The sequence below is a fragment of the Nesoenas mayeri genome (assembly GCF_963082525.1).
Source record: "Nesoenas mayeri genome assembly, chromosome: 2".
Taxonomy (NCBI): Eukaryota; Metazoa; Chordata; class Aves; order Columbiformes; family Columbidae; genus Nesoenas; species Nesoenas mayeri.
The window spans coordinates 146,269,774-146,285,370 of record NC_137543.1 but is presented as its reverse complement, the minus strand read 5'-3'; the positions used below and the strand labels follow the sequence as shown (position 1 = coordinate 146,285,370).

Genomic DNA, 15,597 nt, shown 5'->3' with positions numbered 1-15,597 from the left:
TTTTACAGGCAAAACACCAGTCAACACGCTGTTTGGTTTGACCTGTTGGTAGCATATCAATAGGTGACTAAGGCAACTGCTGTTGACCAGCTGGGAAAAAGAAGTTGCAATACATACCTTTCCATCAAACACCATTTCATAGCCTTCTCTGTTCTTTATTTTATTGTATAGGTATTCTGCAAGTTCCAAGCACTTATCAATTTGTGCTTCAAACCCTGTGGTTCCCTTTAGAGACAATGGGAGAAAAAAAAAAGTTACATAACAATCTGTTCTGTGAACCGAAACAGCAAAAGGACCATGCAGCACTTGCCAAAGCACCAGCAAACGTCACCACTCAGAAGTCTCTGAGGGACAGACGAAGGATCTGTTTCTGTGAGATGAAGGACACTTTGCTAAGCACAGCTCATTTGTCTCAAGCTCTTGCCACTGACTCCCCTATAGCCACCTCTTCATAATAAGCACCAGGTCCTAGCTTGTTTCTCAGCAAAATATTGCTCATGCCTCCAAGGAAGGGTGCCCTTGGTGGCAGATTTTGCAGATGCTGAGCATGGTTTCAGACGGCCTGGGCTGGCACAGAGGAGGGTCTCTAGAAGGTCTTAAGTTCCAGACATGGGGAGTCTCCTGCTGTTTTCAGAAGAGGGAGTTTAATCTTCCAGAGGTGATATGTTGGGGGGCTTCTCCAAAAATAATTTTTCTTTTTTAGTTAGACACAGAAGGGACAGATACATTTTTAGAGTCCAGCCTGATGCCTGTGAAAATGCACATTTTGATTAGATACTGCCTTGCTTCTGTAACATTTCTCTCTTCTAATTGACGCCATATTAGCTCAGAAGCTGTGTTTTTAAGAGATGCATCAAATCCTGCTTTTTCTTCTCTGGCAGAAGTCATAATCCTCTCTTTGTGACATCACAATTGTTCTTGCAATCACCAGCTGTGATACCACAAACAAAGGATCCAGCTTTATGAGGGAGGAAAGGGAATAAACAGCTGGAATAGATAAACTGTTTAAGAAATACACATCCTATTTTGTAATGTTAATATTAAAAGTGGAGTGTGAGAAGAGAAAAAGCAGCACAAGACATATTGAAAAAAATGGGGTTTAGAAGGAGAAATGTCTCTGAGTAATGGATACATGTCCCTGCTAAATCTGTTCTGGCAGCGCAGAACTGACTTAAAAGCCCCTGTCATTATCCCTCTCTGTATAGAGATTTCAAAACAGGGAAGAGCTATCATAGCCCCGGGAGAAAGGCTTGGAGCTGAAAAGACACATGTGGCTAAAACTGCCTGCCACGCTGGAGACCCCAGTGAGCACAACAGCTACTGCAATAACAGAAACCTGCATCCTCCTTTACAGACTCCCACACCTTCAGCTACATTTGGTGTCTGTCTCCGAATTGTTTTCAGAGTTTTAATGAAGCACATGAGGATCTTTAAGGCTTTCTGGAAAGAAAAACAGTGATGTTATCTCCTCTGAACAAACCTGAGGCAACTTGAAATAGCAGATTGGATAAATATACGGAATAACTTATTTAACAACATTCTACAAATACAGATGAATTAATCATTAGAGCTGGTGTTTTCAGATTTCCCAGAGAACAGATTTTGATGAGTTTTCCTCCACTCCTTCAAAAGATGACTTCGTATCTACTGCATGCAATGAAACTAGGTATTCCAGACTTGATTTGCCATGTTTAATTTCTGAATGTCATTAAAACATCTTATTTCCAGAAATCTTCATAACAACATTCTTAGGTATATGATTGATGCTGTTAAGATTCCTACAGTTACACAAAGCAAATGCTATGCAAAGCCATGGAGTTCAAGTTTCAAAATCATGTGTGCTGCTTTGAAGCTAAACTGTTAAAAGTATAAAAAACCAGAAAATAATAATGTTCTTTCTTTCATGTTATATGGGAAATTCATGTCAGATATTCTCTAAAATGATGATTACAGAACAAAACCCTGTATCTGGTGTGCATTATTTTAATGGAGACAAATATACTGCAGGCAGTCCTACCTTTGCCCTCCACATCAGCCATAGCTTGAAGACATCAACATGTCGTCCACATTGCAAAGCCTTGTCTCCTGTGTCATAAGACAGGTCATAGTGCTTGTCTTGTTGAAAGAGGTAGGAAGCATGCATTTGATTGCAACTCTGCATCAATCCCTTATAGAAGCAAAGACACAAAAAAGTAATGTTGGCACAGATGTGACTACTATTTTGAGGGATGCTCTGAGGAAAAAATGACAAATACCCAAACTCAGTGGAACTGGTGCAAAAGGAAGACAAAATCAGACTTAGTTGCTCAGCGGACTAAGTTTTTCATATCCCATTCAGTGCCCAGGACACTTTGGTACCTGACCCATCAATGTGCAATCCACTCAAAGAGCCAACACATTTTTTTTTTTTAAAAGCTGGACAATGTGCTTCCTAGCATCATTATGCACAAACTCATTTTTGGATCTCACTTATTATTCTTTATTCTGGTTCCTCTTTCTCCTTTCCTTGGAAGGTTGTTTTTTTCTGGCTGAGTCAGACCAAGCCAATTTGATGACTAATCTAAGTAGTATCACACCACTTTTCTAATTGCTTTGGTCTCTACGATTCTGATTTTCATTGTTTTCTTTCTTTGTAGGCACAGTTCTTTTCTGCAAAGCCCTCAGCTGCAGATTGGATGCTTAAGTGGTATAGAAAGCTTTGAACAGATAGAAGAGCATATGGCCTTTAAACAGCCAGCCAGAGCTATTTCTGGGTTGCAAGACAGCATTTTGAGAGACAGCTTTGTGGGAGGGCCAGAGGCCAACAAGGTGAAGAAACCTGGCTCATGAAAGCACAGGGTTTCCTTTTTAACTTTTGAAGTGAAATGCAAAGAGTCATGTTCTGGCTCTAGTTAAGTCCTCAACCAAGTTTAAGGTATACCTTAGGGCTGTTGCCTAAAACTGCAATTTCCAATCCAAGAAGAATCAAAACTTGGCTGTTTATCATCAAGTCTAATCTTTATGTGTAACTCAAAACTGAGATAGTAAAATGAGAGGGAAAAAAAATTGGCTTTCTCTTAATCTGAGCCATCTGTTCTCACGAGAGGTCAAGGATGGTACTGACTTCAACCAGGCAGGATTTGTCTCGGGGAACTGACCCAGAGGCCAAATAAAAGCCAGCTTCTCTCTTCCTAAGTGCAATCACTTTGTATACAATCTGTTGTACAGCTGTTAGCAAAACAGCAACCAGCTTTTTGATAGCTGTTCCAGTAAGTGGTGGTTGTATAGCAGCTGTCCCAGTAACTGGTGGTTATATGAAAATTGCAGGCTTGAAGGGTAATTCAAATTCTAGTACTAAATGGAATGTCTACTTTTTATTTCAAGTGAACTTAGCCTTCCCTTTTTATTTCCATGTGCCCCAAAGTGGATATATGGATCAGAGCTGGGCTGAAATTTCTATCATAAAAGTCTAGGAAGTGTAATGATGCCGAGATTCTGTACCAAATGTCAAGCTGCATGTATACCATACTACTCATCCTAAGAGGACTAGAGTTTGCCTACATTTTATGCTATGCAGAAACTAGTGGGGCTACACAGCTATGCACCCACAACTGAACTATGGACATTTTGAATAGAAAGCCACAGAACTCTGTAGAAATGTTGCCATTAATTGGATCTACCATTTCTGCTAGACAGCTGCTTTAATTCCTTTTGCAGTCCCAGCCTGAGCACATAACTAGAGGTCTACTTCTCAGTTTCTTTTATAATCCTCATCACACTAGCAAATACTAGCTATGACAAAGCTGTGAAGAAAATATCCATGATTTTCAGAAGCAAAATGTCAGAAAAGATTGGAAACTTGAGTATATTGGGACATACCTCTTCTCTTACAAGCAGGGCTGAACACTGCAGTGGGACGCCCATCATCTTGTGAGGGTTCCAGGTCACTGAATTGGCCCTGGGACACAAAACCACATGAAACTCAGACATCGTACTACAGTGGTGAAACCACGGAGACATTTAGTAATAAGAAGAATAATAATGAACATGTAGTAATGCGCTCATTTTTCTGAGCAAGCAAAGCTGAAAATAATCATGGCAGATATTAGGAAAGTAATGCCTTCATAAGGGACTTAATCCACTGTAGTCGGTTTTTGGATGACAGTTCTGGCAACTTACCACAGGATGACTGCTTTAGCAACTACACTTTATCAGTATTAAACTTTCTGGGGAGTCATCTATACTTCATAACCAGAGGGCAAACTTCCTAAAAACACCTGCCTGACTGATGAACTTTCTGAAGTCGCACAGCTGACTAAAGATGCAGATAAGAAGCTGGCAAAACAACATTTCCCTCCCACTGATTCCACTTTTAGTGAGATTTTGGCAAGTAACTCCCATAGGCAATTTTGAAAATTCATTCAAATACTTCTGGGCACCTCTAAGTCTCTCAGTAACTTGGAAAACCTGGCCACAAGTAATTTTTTCATTGCTTTGCTGATGGTAAATTTTCATAGTTCCTTGATTTTTGCTTTGCTATGATAATTCACACAACCGAAGGACTGGGTCCAAAACTACCATAGCAATAAACACAGAACTGATCCATCCTTCCACTTATCCTTATCCTGCCTTCCTTCTGGACACATTCACTGCAAAAGTAGCTGTCAGCCCGTTCTTGTGAACAAACAGGGTCCTGTCACAATACAGCTTAGAGAAGAGAGATTTGGGACTGCAGAAAGGGTTGAACGGAAGACTGTCCAGTTGCTTATTATTTTAATTTTGTGTTATGCTTGACTGGATATTTGTTAATTACTGTTATTACATGTGATGATTAGCTGATGTATACATCTGTGTCCTATTTGGAAGGCTCTCAAGGATGCATAGTGCACAGGATTTCATGTAGTGCAGTGATTTGAGTTTCGATGGCACAAATCAGTCAACTCGAATATGTAAAAACTTAAAAGGACCAGGATACACTTGCAGGTATCATTTATGTGAGCAGAGATGAGTATGTTGGAATCTGACAGGATTTTCCTTTGTAGGATTTGGAAACAGCACTATTGGTTTATGCGCGTCCTTGTAATTTCCTGCTAAATTACTTTCATTCCTTTAAAGGAAGCAACTCCAAAATTCACTTGAACATCGGACAGCACTTCTGTGCTTTCTTCTTTGCTATGTAAATGGGACAACACAAATGTCTGATGCAAAATCTGCAGGGAACAGTCTTCCACAGGCAACATCTGGCCACTTGGCTTGGTCTTTCAAGTATTTGGCAGCTTTTAATCAGCTCAGAGTCAGTCACCTGAGTGCAACACCAAAGCTAATGATTCTGAACATGCATTCAGGTCTATGAATTTCCTTTGATATGATACTTTTTAATTTTTATCTGTGTCCACGCAGGATAGGCAGAAATTCTTCAAAAGACTTCTAGGTAATAGTAGTGGTATGGGTTTTCTCAAGCAAAAGGATTATTTACTGACAACAGCCAGATGTTAATTATCTGCCTAAACCATTTAATTTGCCCTTAGGTCATTTATTTCCCCAATTACATCCCTATTGCACACAGAAACAAAATAATTATGTAAAGTAAAAATCCACCATTTTTCATTTGTTATCAGTTATTCTGATCTTCAGCCATCAATATGTGCTTGAAGAAATTGCTGACTGAGACAAACAGTGAAGGAAAAAAGCTACATGGATCAGCAAATGTGTTTTTAAAGCATCTCACATTCACTCAAAGATCTGAGAATGAGGCGCCTATGGGATTTTTTGGCTGTGGGTCACAGACAGAAAAAAAAAAAAGAGGAAAAGTTTTCCCTTAGAGATTTCAAATAGATGACATGAGAGATTCAAGACCAGCAGAATTTGGTCCTTAGCCATCATTAAAAACAGGCTGAGCAACATTCACTGACCAGTCGCAGCCCCGGGAAGGATGCTCAGACCCTGCATAGGAACACTCATCCAGCTGCAAACATGCTTTTCTCATGTAGCTGTCAGCCCCTGCCCAAGCCTCTGGTAGAGTGATACCAGATCGAAATTGCTGACGGTGGCTATATTGATCTGCTCCAGACACCAGGTGATGTGCTTCCTTCAAGGGTGCCTTGGACCAGCTTGCAATCTGCTATGTGGGGACTGGAGGGCACCATAAGAATGGTCCTGCAATTCCTCCTGCCTTCGACAGGAATATTTGTTCAGGACTGTCTGTTACCAGAAGGACAGGAGTACTCAGAGCACAGAGTGCTACCTTTAGTGATCCCTCCTTGTCCCTTTCTTCCTTACCAAACATGATTACCAGCTCCAGTTCTCTTCTATCCAGACCTGTAATGACAGGGTTGTATTCTAATATCTGCTATGAAACAGGAATGTACATAAAAGCTGGGTCTAGTAAGTATGCTCTAAAGGTACACACATTTGAACTCTAGACAAACTGAAATGAGCCACTGTGTCCATCAAGCAGCAGAACAGCACTGGAAATGACTAATTACATTAATTCATTTCCAACCATATGGAGACGGTGCTTACCAAAGTACTAGAGAAAATCCAGTGGAGTTCCGCATCTAAAACACATTATTTGGAAAATTCTCCAATATGGACTCAACCTGAACAATTCATTCCAGTAGAATCTGGACAGCAAGTTAGAAGGCAAACTCTTTTTTTCATACTCTGTCCTCACAGGCAACTGTGTAGATTTTTCTAACATGCTGGACATTTGGATATATGGCCTTTTAAAGCACAATATGTAAGTCTGGAGTGCTGGAGGTAGTCTTAACCAAATTATATTGAATTAATAGAACCACTGTCTGATCTCCAAATTTTGCATGTGAGATGTATGAGAAGGAACTGAATCATCAAGGTATCCTCCTAGTCTTCAGTAATAGGATGAAGAAATTGTTTATAATTTTAACTGGCAAGAAACAGCAACTTGGTTTAGAGATAAAAAGGGCAGATGGGACTACTAATTTACTCTCAAACAGCATGAGCTTCAGAAAATACATAGATGTGGGAGTGACTCCATCTAGCCCAGTATACTGTCTCCAGCAAGTGGCCGAAAGAGATGCCTGGGAAGAACACAAAACAGGGCAAGCATCTGCAACCTTCCTCAAAATACCCTTTGAGCTCCCACTCATTCGTGACTCATGGAAGTACTGAATGGTTCTTGTTTATCTTTCCTGAACACAGGTAAATCTCAACATCCTGCGGCAAAGAGTTCCACAGCTTAACCAAGTTTCTGAATAAGCAGCTGTTTTTAAGTTTTTGCTCAGTCCTTCCAGATTCTGAACTGAATTGGCATCACTTACATTCATCTGTATGTATCTGTAATGTTTACAAGCTCATGACTACAACCTTGTATATCCAGGCACAGATTTACTGAGAAGATGTCATTAACACAGCCTGGAGGGGGGTACTCTCTCCAGACATGACAGAGCAGTGGCCAGTGGCCGCCAAGACACCTGTCCAAACTGCAGATGCATCTACCTTTTACAGTTGGACTTCAGTGTACAAGACCTCCAAGATACATTTCTTAGAGATATGCAATGGCTAATTCATGCTGGATGCTGAATTACAGAATGTTGCAGAAACCACTCTGGACCCGCAAGTGTATCCTGGAACAAATGGAAAATCAAACAAGTAATGTCTGCCGTTTGTACTACAAAGCAAAGTGCCACTGTAGCATTGAACATAGCCACTTAGCAATGCTATTTCAACTGGAAGGACAGTTTGCATAATTTCTTCATACTGTATCTCAGAGATAACATTGAGTTCTACTTTTATTTATAGACATGCTATGGTAATCACAAGTGTGTTAAAATGCATTTAATAAATGTATGTAATTAACATTAATAAATCATACCTTTCAACGCCATTTAACTTCCATTTGTGTTTTCTTGACATCAGGAGCCCACCACCCCATGCTCCCTAGAAGGCAAAATACATTATCTTAATGAGAAGAGAACTCTGCATTTCCCTGTGATGACATCTGTGTATTCACATCAGTCTGAGGCCCTTTCTTCTTGTTGACGTGGCATGTTCAAAAATGACCAGGCAGATGGGGCCTGAGGCATTAGCTGTACTAACAATTTTCTTCCAGCACCTTGGAAACAGTGCTTTATAGCCCATCATCTGAGCATCCACCTTCCTTATCATCTGGTTACCCCTCCCTCGCCACCTCCTCTGACACTGACACATTGGGCTGCCCCATGTTGTAATTAATGACTTGCAGAGCTGCTCGTGGATAAGCTGGCATTTCTTTTTCCGTGACTAAGTGATGATAACAAACCAAACTGTGATCTCAGCTGCTCTGGTGAGTTTCCATCACATTCCAGATCACAACTGCTTGCCCCCTAGTCATTTGCTTTTGCTCACGGAGATCTGGGACAAGCAATGTTTCATCTGACTGAGATATAGTTTAAGGTACATACAAATTCTTTCTTTGAACTGGAGCGATTTTGGCTGACACAGTAATCCAAAAGCAAGATACCCAGCCCTATGGAAATTTAATTACTAAGGCTTTTTGCAGAAAGGATTTGCAAAAATGACATAAAAGTGATTCTAGGGATGAAAGATGATCCTTCAGAAAGATTTATTGACAAGAGCCCAGATAAAGCAAAGTAGCCAATCTGATAAAATTCTCCAGCGTTTGCATTAATCTGTTCAGCAATTTGGGGTACTTTATTCCAGACAAACATAGCCTTTTCCTTATGTATTTATTTTGCAGCTGTTGCAGAAGCTGAGCCAATGCTCAGTATGGTTCTTGGGCATTTCTTCTACTAATGGCATTTAGAGATAAAGCTGAAGGCCAAGAGCACTCAAACCAGGTCATCTTAAGTGTCCTGTTGCTAAAAGTACCATACAGTCACAGCTCCTAAGAAGTCCCCATGAGCTGAGCCTTTCCAAGGAATGCTAAGTCAGTGCTTGGATGTTAGACTTGATTACAGGAACAAAATACAATGACTTTTATAGTAGATGGCACTGCCCAAAATGAATAAACGAATGCTAATACACCTTGTAATCAAACCCCTCACATAAGATGATACTTACATCCACGTGCATCCAGATTTTGTACTTCTTACAAATGTCTGCAATAGCTATGAGAGGATCAAATGCCCCATACACTGTTGTCCCAGCCGTCGCACTCACCAGAAAAGGAACGAATCCCTGCAAGAAAGCACAGAGGTATTGGGCAGGGTCAGGGTGCTGCACCCCCCTCAGCCTGCAGCAGCCCCCACACCTCTGGTGCTGCCTCCACACTGAGCCCACAACTGTCTCCTAGAGGACACCCCTGCTACATTCCACTGGTTTTCTCTTCGTCTAGATGCTAGTGATAACATAGTTTCTACCTTAAGGTGGCAGCAAACTTCCAAACCAGCATTCTCCATTTATTAGGATGCACAAGACAGGTAAGGGCTCAGAAGAACAATTCTGCTCCATGCCACCTGCCTGTAACGAAAAGTTCTGCTCTGCATGATATTGTGTAAAACAAACCTCTCCCAGGCATCACAGGGCATGAAATATTTCAGGTGGTCTGTGCCCTAGCCTGTAATATACTTATCTCAGTGAGTGCCTGAATGTGTGGTAGCCCAGTCATGTCAGTGGGAGCATCCTGTCTGGGGGTGCCTCCTGGGGACAGTGCAGAGGGGAGGAGTGGGCCTCACCTCTACCCTCAGCCCTCATGCAGAGCGAGGAGACAGGGACCATCTCTTGGATCCCCTCTGCTAAACACTGTGCCTCACAGAGGAGCACTCACTGTCCGCCACATGCCATCACTTACACTAGTGCTCCATTTTAAACTAATTTGTAGCTCTGTTGACTCAAAAAGGTCTGAACTTCCCTCTGCAAAGTGAAATACCTGGTCAGTAGGTTTGGGTTGTACTCTATTGCCATGATGCCTTTCATTTTTATCTACTACATTGCTTTTCTTAGACAAAGTAAGCTTTTAATGAATATTTGTGTTACTAATGAGCTTCGAATGCTGTTTCTAATGATTATTTACACAAGTGTTGTTTAAGGCACACAGCTAAGTTCATTGTACACTTTACTCTGTTGTTTTAGTTCTAGCTTCTATTAATGAGTACATACAAAAGCAGTGCATTTTTAGAGATGTGTGGATTGTAGCTCATCTTCCATTATTTTGATGACTATGAGGAATACTTTCAAATCACTGAAATATATATAAATTACTCAAATGATTACTCTGTTTTTGCCAATATTCAGCTGATGAACTGCATCAGAGGTTGATAATATATTAAAAAAAAAAAAAAGGAGGATGTTATCCAGAGGAGCACATTAAAAAAAACCAAATATATCATGGAAGTTATAAAGTAGCTCTAAACCCACTTTCTCAGCAACTCCTGCTTCACTAATTTCCAGGCTACATTTCTGAGAAATAAATCCAAAGTTAATGGGCGAGTCTATGTTGTTTTACCAAGGAAAGCAAAACAACTAGGTGTATCATTCTTGGACGATTTTTTTTTTCTTTTTTGAAGCAGAAAAGCTAGTAAACTTACTTTTTGTTTGGCTTCAAGAATTCTTCTTTCAAGGTCTGATGGGATCATTTTCCCTCTGGAGCAAGAGACAGTTATATTAGAAATTCGATCATGAAAACAGCTCTTGCTGTTACTTCTTCACTTAATAGGAAACCCAAGTAAGGAACGAAGTGAATCTTTTGCGCAAGGCTTATGCAGCATTGAAGGGCACAGAAAGATTCTGACCATTAAGTCTGCTTCTACCCTAATTACTTTGTCAACCAGTTTACATCAATATGGTGATGTTAACTGAGAGAAGTAGCCTTGTGGCCACCCTCACTAGGGACTGATGTTGCTCCATGGAGCCTCCTGGTCCTGTTTGACATTATAACCCTGGAACATGCTCCAGGTTCCCCAAAAGAGGCTCAGCCCAGGGTCCCAAGAAGCTCTCACTGGGTGCCAAACCCCACGGTCCCCTTTCAGCAGGGACAAAAAATGCCAACTGAGCTGCATGGCCTGGAGCAGCATGACTCAGCTCTGGTGTACACAGTTGTTTCCATGTTTCCATCCGAGGGATGAACTCATTTCAGGGCAACTATTTCACAGCTTGGTGCATTACATTTTCCCATCTGCTTGGAGCAGGATAGGAGAAGTTACCAATCTGGATACATTAAATGCACTATCAGGCTGTTTGTATTGACTGTATTCTGTATTTGCAACACATTTGGTATCAACCATCCATTTGAGATTCAGACTCAGCAGTATAAGGCTTGAAGGCTAATTTATGAAATCCTGTAAATGGATTAGGCAAAAGGCAGAACAGCGTTAATATTGAACACTGAGGTTAAATATTCTCTTTGCTTTAGCCACAAGAAAGACTAGCTAAGAAGAGAGTATGCATAACCACAATATAAACACGACAGCTCCCCTCACTACAGGAATAAACCCTTCACTGGATGTAAGTGTTGTCCATTTAGACTTTTATGTGCACATGTGCTTTGAAGGACTTTTTCACTTTTTAGTATAGTTGGACACATTTTTTTTCCATCACTAAGGCACTATTTCCTGTTGCTATATTAAAAAACCCTTTAGTAAAGCTCAAAATAGCAGTTTTAGAGAAGCAATTAAAACCATCAGTTTTCGTTTTACTTCTACATAAAAAAAAACCCCTGAAGTGTTTTCATGACATTTGCATGGATGTAAATTTTAAAAAACAAACAAACAAACTGTTTTCTTGTAATAAGATACTGCTAGGTTTTATAAGTTTTCATCCTTGCACAGCTCACAAGAAGTCAGTAATTATTTCAGTAGAAATGGGTTTGCACTGTTTTTTGCAAAATCTGTCTAAAAATTAGCCCTGATTTTTCTCACAGAAGTTCAAGGTCTGAAGGGTATTCAGGTCATTGTGAGTTCCTCCCAGATACATGACATGTTCAGAGAAAAGTGGTAGTTGTATTATCTTCAAAAACTGTTTCTGGGATCATTAGAGTAATAAAGAAAAAAAACCACAAACATGCCAAAGGAAGGCAATGATTTCCTCCTCCAAAGACAGTTCAGATGTTGGCCTTTAATGGTTTGTAATTTATTGAGCTTGTGCATACAAACACAGACAGAGCTGGGCAGAACCCTACGTTGCCAAATATTTTTTACCAAGACAAGTGATTATCCAGCTCCTGGTCACATGGAGTATGGCAGACAGAATAAGCATTGGTGTCAAAGTCTTCTTGTATTACCCACATCTGCACAATCTTCACTGTTGCCACACCGTACTAAAGTGTTTTGACTCCAAACCTGCAGGGTGTCTGCATGGTAGTATAAGAGGCAATGGAAATATGTGGTTGTCCAGTCTGAGGTATGAGAAAGAACTTGATTTTCTGCGTGTTCTCCTGGCTTGGAATTCACCACACATTTACATAGTCCCATGATACAGCAAAACAAGGCAAACTTGGCAGATGTGGGTCAGGATGATGAAGAGAAGAGCCACGAACAAGCATGCTTGGTCATACTGGAAACATCAAAAGGATCTCATGGTGCTCCTTCACTCTCCCACAGGTCCACACCTTCACAGAGGGCCATCTCCACTGCACAAGCTCACATCCTGTGCAAACAGCCTGCTTTGTCTTGGTGACATCCACTGGGATTCGGTATGACCCACAGTAATCCCACTGTTTAGTTCAGGGTGGGCAGGGTAAGCATTATGGTCTTCACAGAAAATCATCATGCTGAATTTGCACAAGAAGAAAAGGAAGACATGACTTCATTGATCCGTGTCTGTGTTTAGTGATTAGGAACAATTGGAGATTTACTTTGATGTGTGTTGGTTCTGTTGATGTTGTCATTAACTCTTCTTCAAGGTGTGCTCAGTCTTTTGTTAATAAAGAGACAATAAGCCCGTAAGTCAATATGCAGGCACTGTGATTAGCACTGTAATTAGTTGATATTGTTCTTTTAATGCAAGAGCAGAGTAAAATCTTCCATTTATGCTAGAGTCAAATAATTCAATACCTTCTATGAACGATATTTAGGACTCATAGTAAGAGCATATTCTATTGAAAAGATTCTCAGTAGAATTGATAAGGACTGTTTTATTAATGTTTGTCCTACAGAAAGCATGTTTTCCATAAAACTGAAAATCTTCATCAGAACATGTTGATTTTGTTAATATTCCTTTACTTCCTCAAAATGGGTTTTCATAGAGAATCAAAAACTTTTAGTTAGATGAGTTAAACAAGAAGTTATCTACCACTGGTTTTGTGTTGCCGATGGGACCTGTAGGTTAGGTGCCTGCCATGCTACTCCCATCGCGGGGGTGTCCCCATCAGGGCACTGGTGGAAATGCAGTCCAGCTGAGAAGGATGGTGAGAGCATGAAGTAACAGAATTACATTAGCAAATGCACCTCGATATTTTACTGCTTTAAAAGGCTCACTTCAGTTCATTTTAATGGATCAAAATCTGAGTGTCAAAATGCTCTATTTCGACCAAAACAAGGTTCTTCCTCGTTTCTTAGCAGAACATGTAAGGAATGATACTTAGTTGAACATTTTGTTTCACTTCAGGATAAAGTAAAAGAAATACCCGAAATGCCTGAGGATGGGAACTTTAAAATTTTTTATGAGCTCCAAAAACTGACTTGTAAAGAAGCTACTGACAGAGCCAGTTCCTCAAGTGGGATAAATCACTGTAAGGCTGCTACAGATAATAGTTCTATGATGAATTATGCGAACTGTTAACTGCATCCTGTATGCTCTCTCTTAGCTGAGCACTTGATGATCTTCTTCTATGTACTGACAAAAAGAGCTGTGTTTGGCATCTTTACTTACCTTTCATCACATCTAATCAGAATCACACTATCTGTACCAATACCCAAGGCTGCAGCTCCTTTCTTCACGGAAAAGTGACTCTGAAAAAATACATTTATTATTATTTATTACTTTCATAATTACTTCTTATCCAATTTAATATAAAACATGACATTCTTGCAGGCCCTTCGGCACATAATCCCACACAGGTAGTAATTCTATTCATAGACTTTTTGGAAACCAGTCACTGTCATTTGAAGCTTCATATCAGGTCACTACAGTAAATTAGTGAAACAGCAATCACTCTCATCTGGAATGTTAAATACACAACTGTGGCTGATGATGGACCCAAATTCTGTATTTGACGCATACCTGCAGCTTCTATTGCTTGTACAGATTCAGCTATGAACTTGATTTCCTGAAACAAAAAATTATCCCCTAGAGAATTCATTTAGTTCGTAGCATACAGAGCGATGTGCTTCTGCTATATAACTTCTGGCCAAATAACATACTGAGACAAATAAAGACAGGAAGCCTAATTGTGATCTCATGCCAGCGAAAGCCAGTAATAACTTCCATTAATAAACAGAGCTACTGCAGTTTAAAATCAGAACTATGCTATTAGTAAGACTATTACTTAATATGTATATACACAATAAAAAGTGGAAGTTATATACTGGAGTGCAAGTCAATCTAATTTTCCCTATCTCATACGACTTAACTCCTTAGTCAGTATTGGTTTATAATTCTAATTTAAATCGTAGTGATTATGATAATGCAATAGTTTTATATCAAATTACACCACCAAGAATCTGATTTTTATTAACTCAAAGACAGCTGTAACAATATTGTCCAAAGTAATTTTAGCTACAGATAACTAAACTCAAAAAACCTGCAAATTCTTTGCATGTACTACAGTACCATTAGCTTGGGATGTAACACTATAAAAGGAGATAAAAATCTAACAGGGCTTTTGAGGTGTCTGACATGTTAAAGAAGAAACAAAGGCATTTAGTCTGTGGGAGTAGAGAAGCAGACCACAAAGCAGAGAAGTAATCGCTATTGCTTTGTCAAGGGAGTATTTGGTTTCAGCTGTAATGAGAGCAGTAGAGCTACAGGGGAAGAGATGGACGTGACGGTTACACACGTCTGCTTCACTTAAAGGCCGTGAAATCATCAGGATTTCAATGCATATTTAAAGACTTCCTGCATAATGAACACTTTGACAAATGAAAATCAATTCCGAATCAACTTTATGAAAGAGATAGGAAGAAGAGTAAAACTGCAACATGTACCTTCCGTTTAGTACGTAAAACCCCTTTCCTTGTTTTAAAAATCACTTGGAGGTAATCATTAACAGACCTGGCTACTGTTGTTACAGTAGCCTAAGAGTTTCCACTCCAAATTTCTTCTTTCACGTGCCTGTATCTCACTGTTTTGGCTGAGATGCCTTAAGTTTTCATGATGCTCATAGAGTTTTTCAGTGTTCAGACATTTTTAAGAAGTTCAGACAGTTCTTGAGCCCTGATTCACTGATGATACATGGCCAATTTAAAAATACATCTTCAAGAGAATAGCATTTTTCATACAAAGTTTTTTTTTTTTTTTAATGCTGTGGTTGGTATAGCTCTCCCCATGTGGCATGGCTGCAGTATACCAGTGATGTGTAATGAACAGCCATTGACCACCTTGCCTAGACCTACAATCGTTTTTAACACCCTAGTACAAAAAACCATCCTAGCCCCCGAATTAGGCACATTCTGAAATGCAAACATTTACATGTCAGACTGACTTCCATGCTAGCTGATGATCAAATGAAACACATACCCATGCGCTCAGATGAGCAACAAGGGA

General features: G+C 39.9%; 1 protein-coding gene across 1 annotated transcript in view; it reads right to left on the bottom strand.

Moving 5' to 3' along the window:
* GAD2 (glutamate decarboxylase 2) overlaps positions 1 to 15,597 on the bottom strand; it is a gene marked incomplete at both ends in the record, with an annotated part of 38,407 nt that overhangs the window by 1,917 nt on the left and 20,893 nt on the right. Inside the window, 7 exons of the mRNA XM_080339920.1 lie at positions 118 to 225; positions 2,018 to 2,167; positions 3,859 to 3,937; positions 7,832 to 7,896; positions 9,019 to 9,135; positions 10,485 to 10,539; positions 13,765 to 13,844. Coding sequence (XP_080196046.1) covers positions 118 to 225; positions 2,018 to 2,167; positions 3,859 to 3,937; positions 7,832 to 7,896; positions 9,019 to 9,135; positions 10,485 to 10,539; positions 13,765 to 13,844 — 654 coding nt within the window. The remainder of the gene's footprint in view (positions 1 to 117; positions 226 to 2,017; positions 2,168 to 3,858; positions 3,938 to 7,831; positions 7,897 to 9,018; positions 9,136 to 10,484; positions 10,540 to 13,764; positions 13,845 to 15,597) is intronic.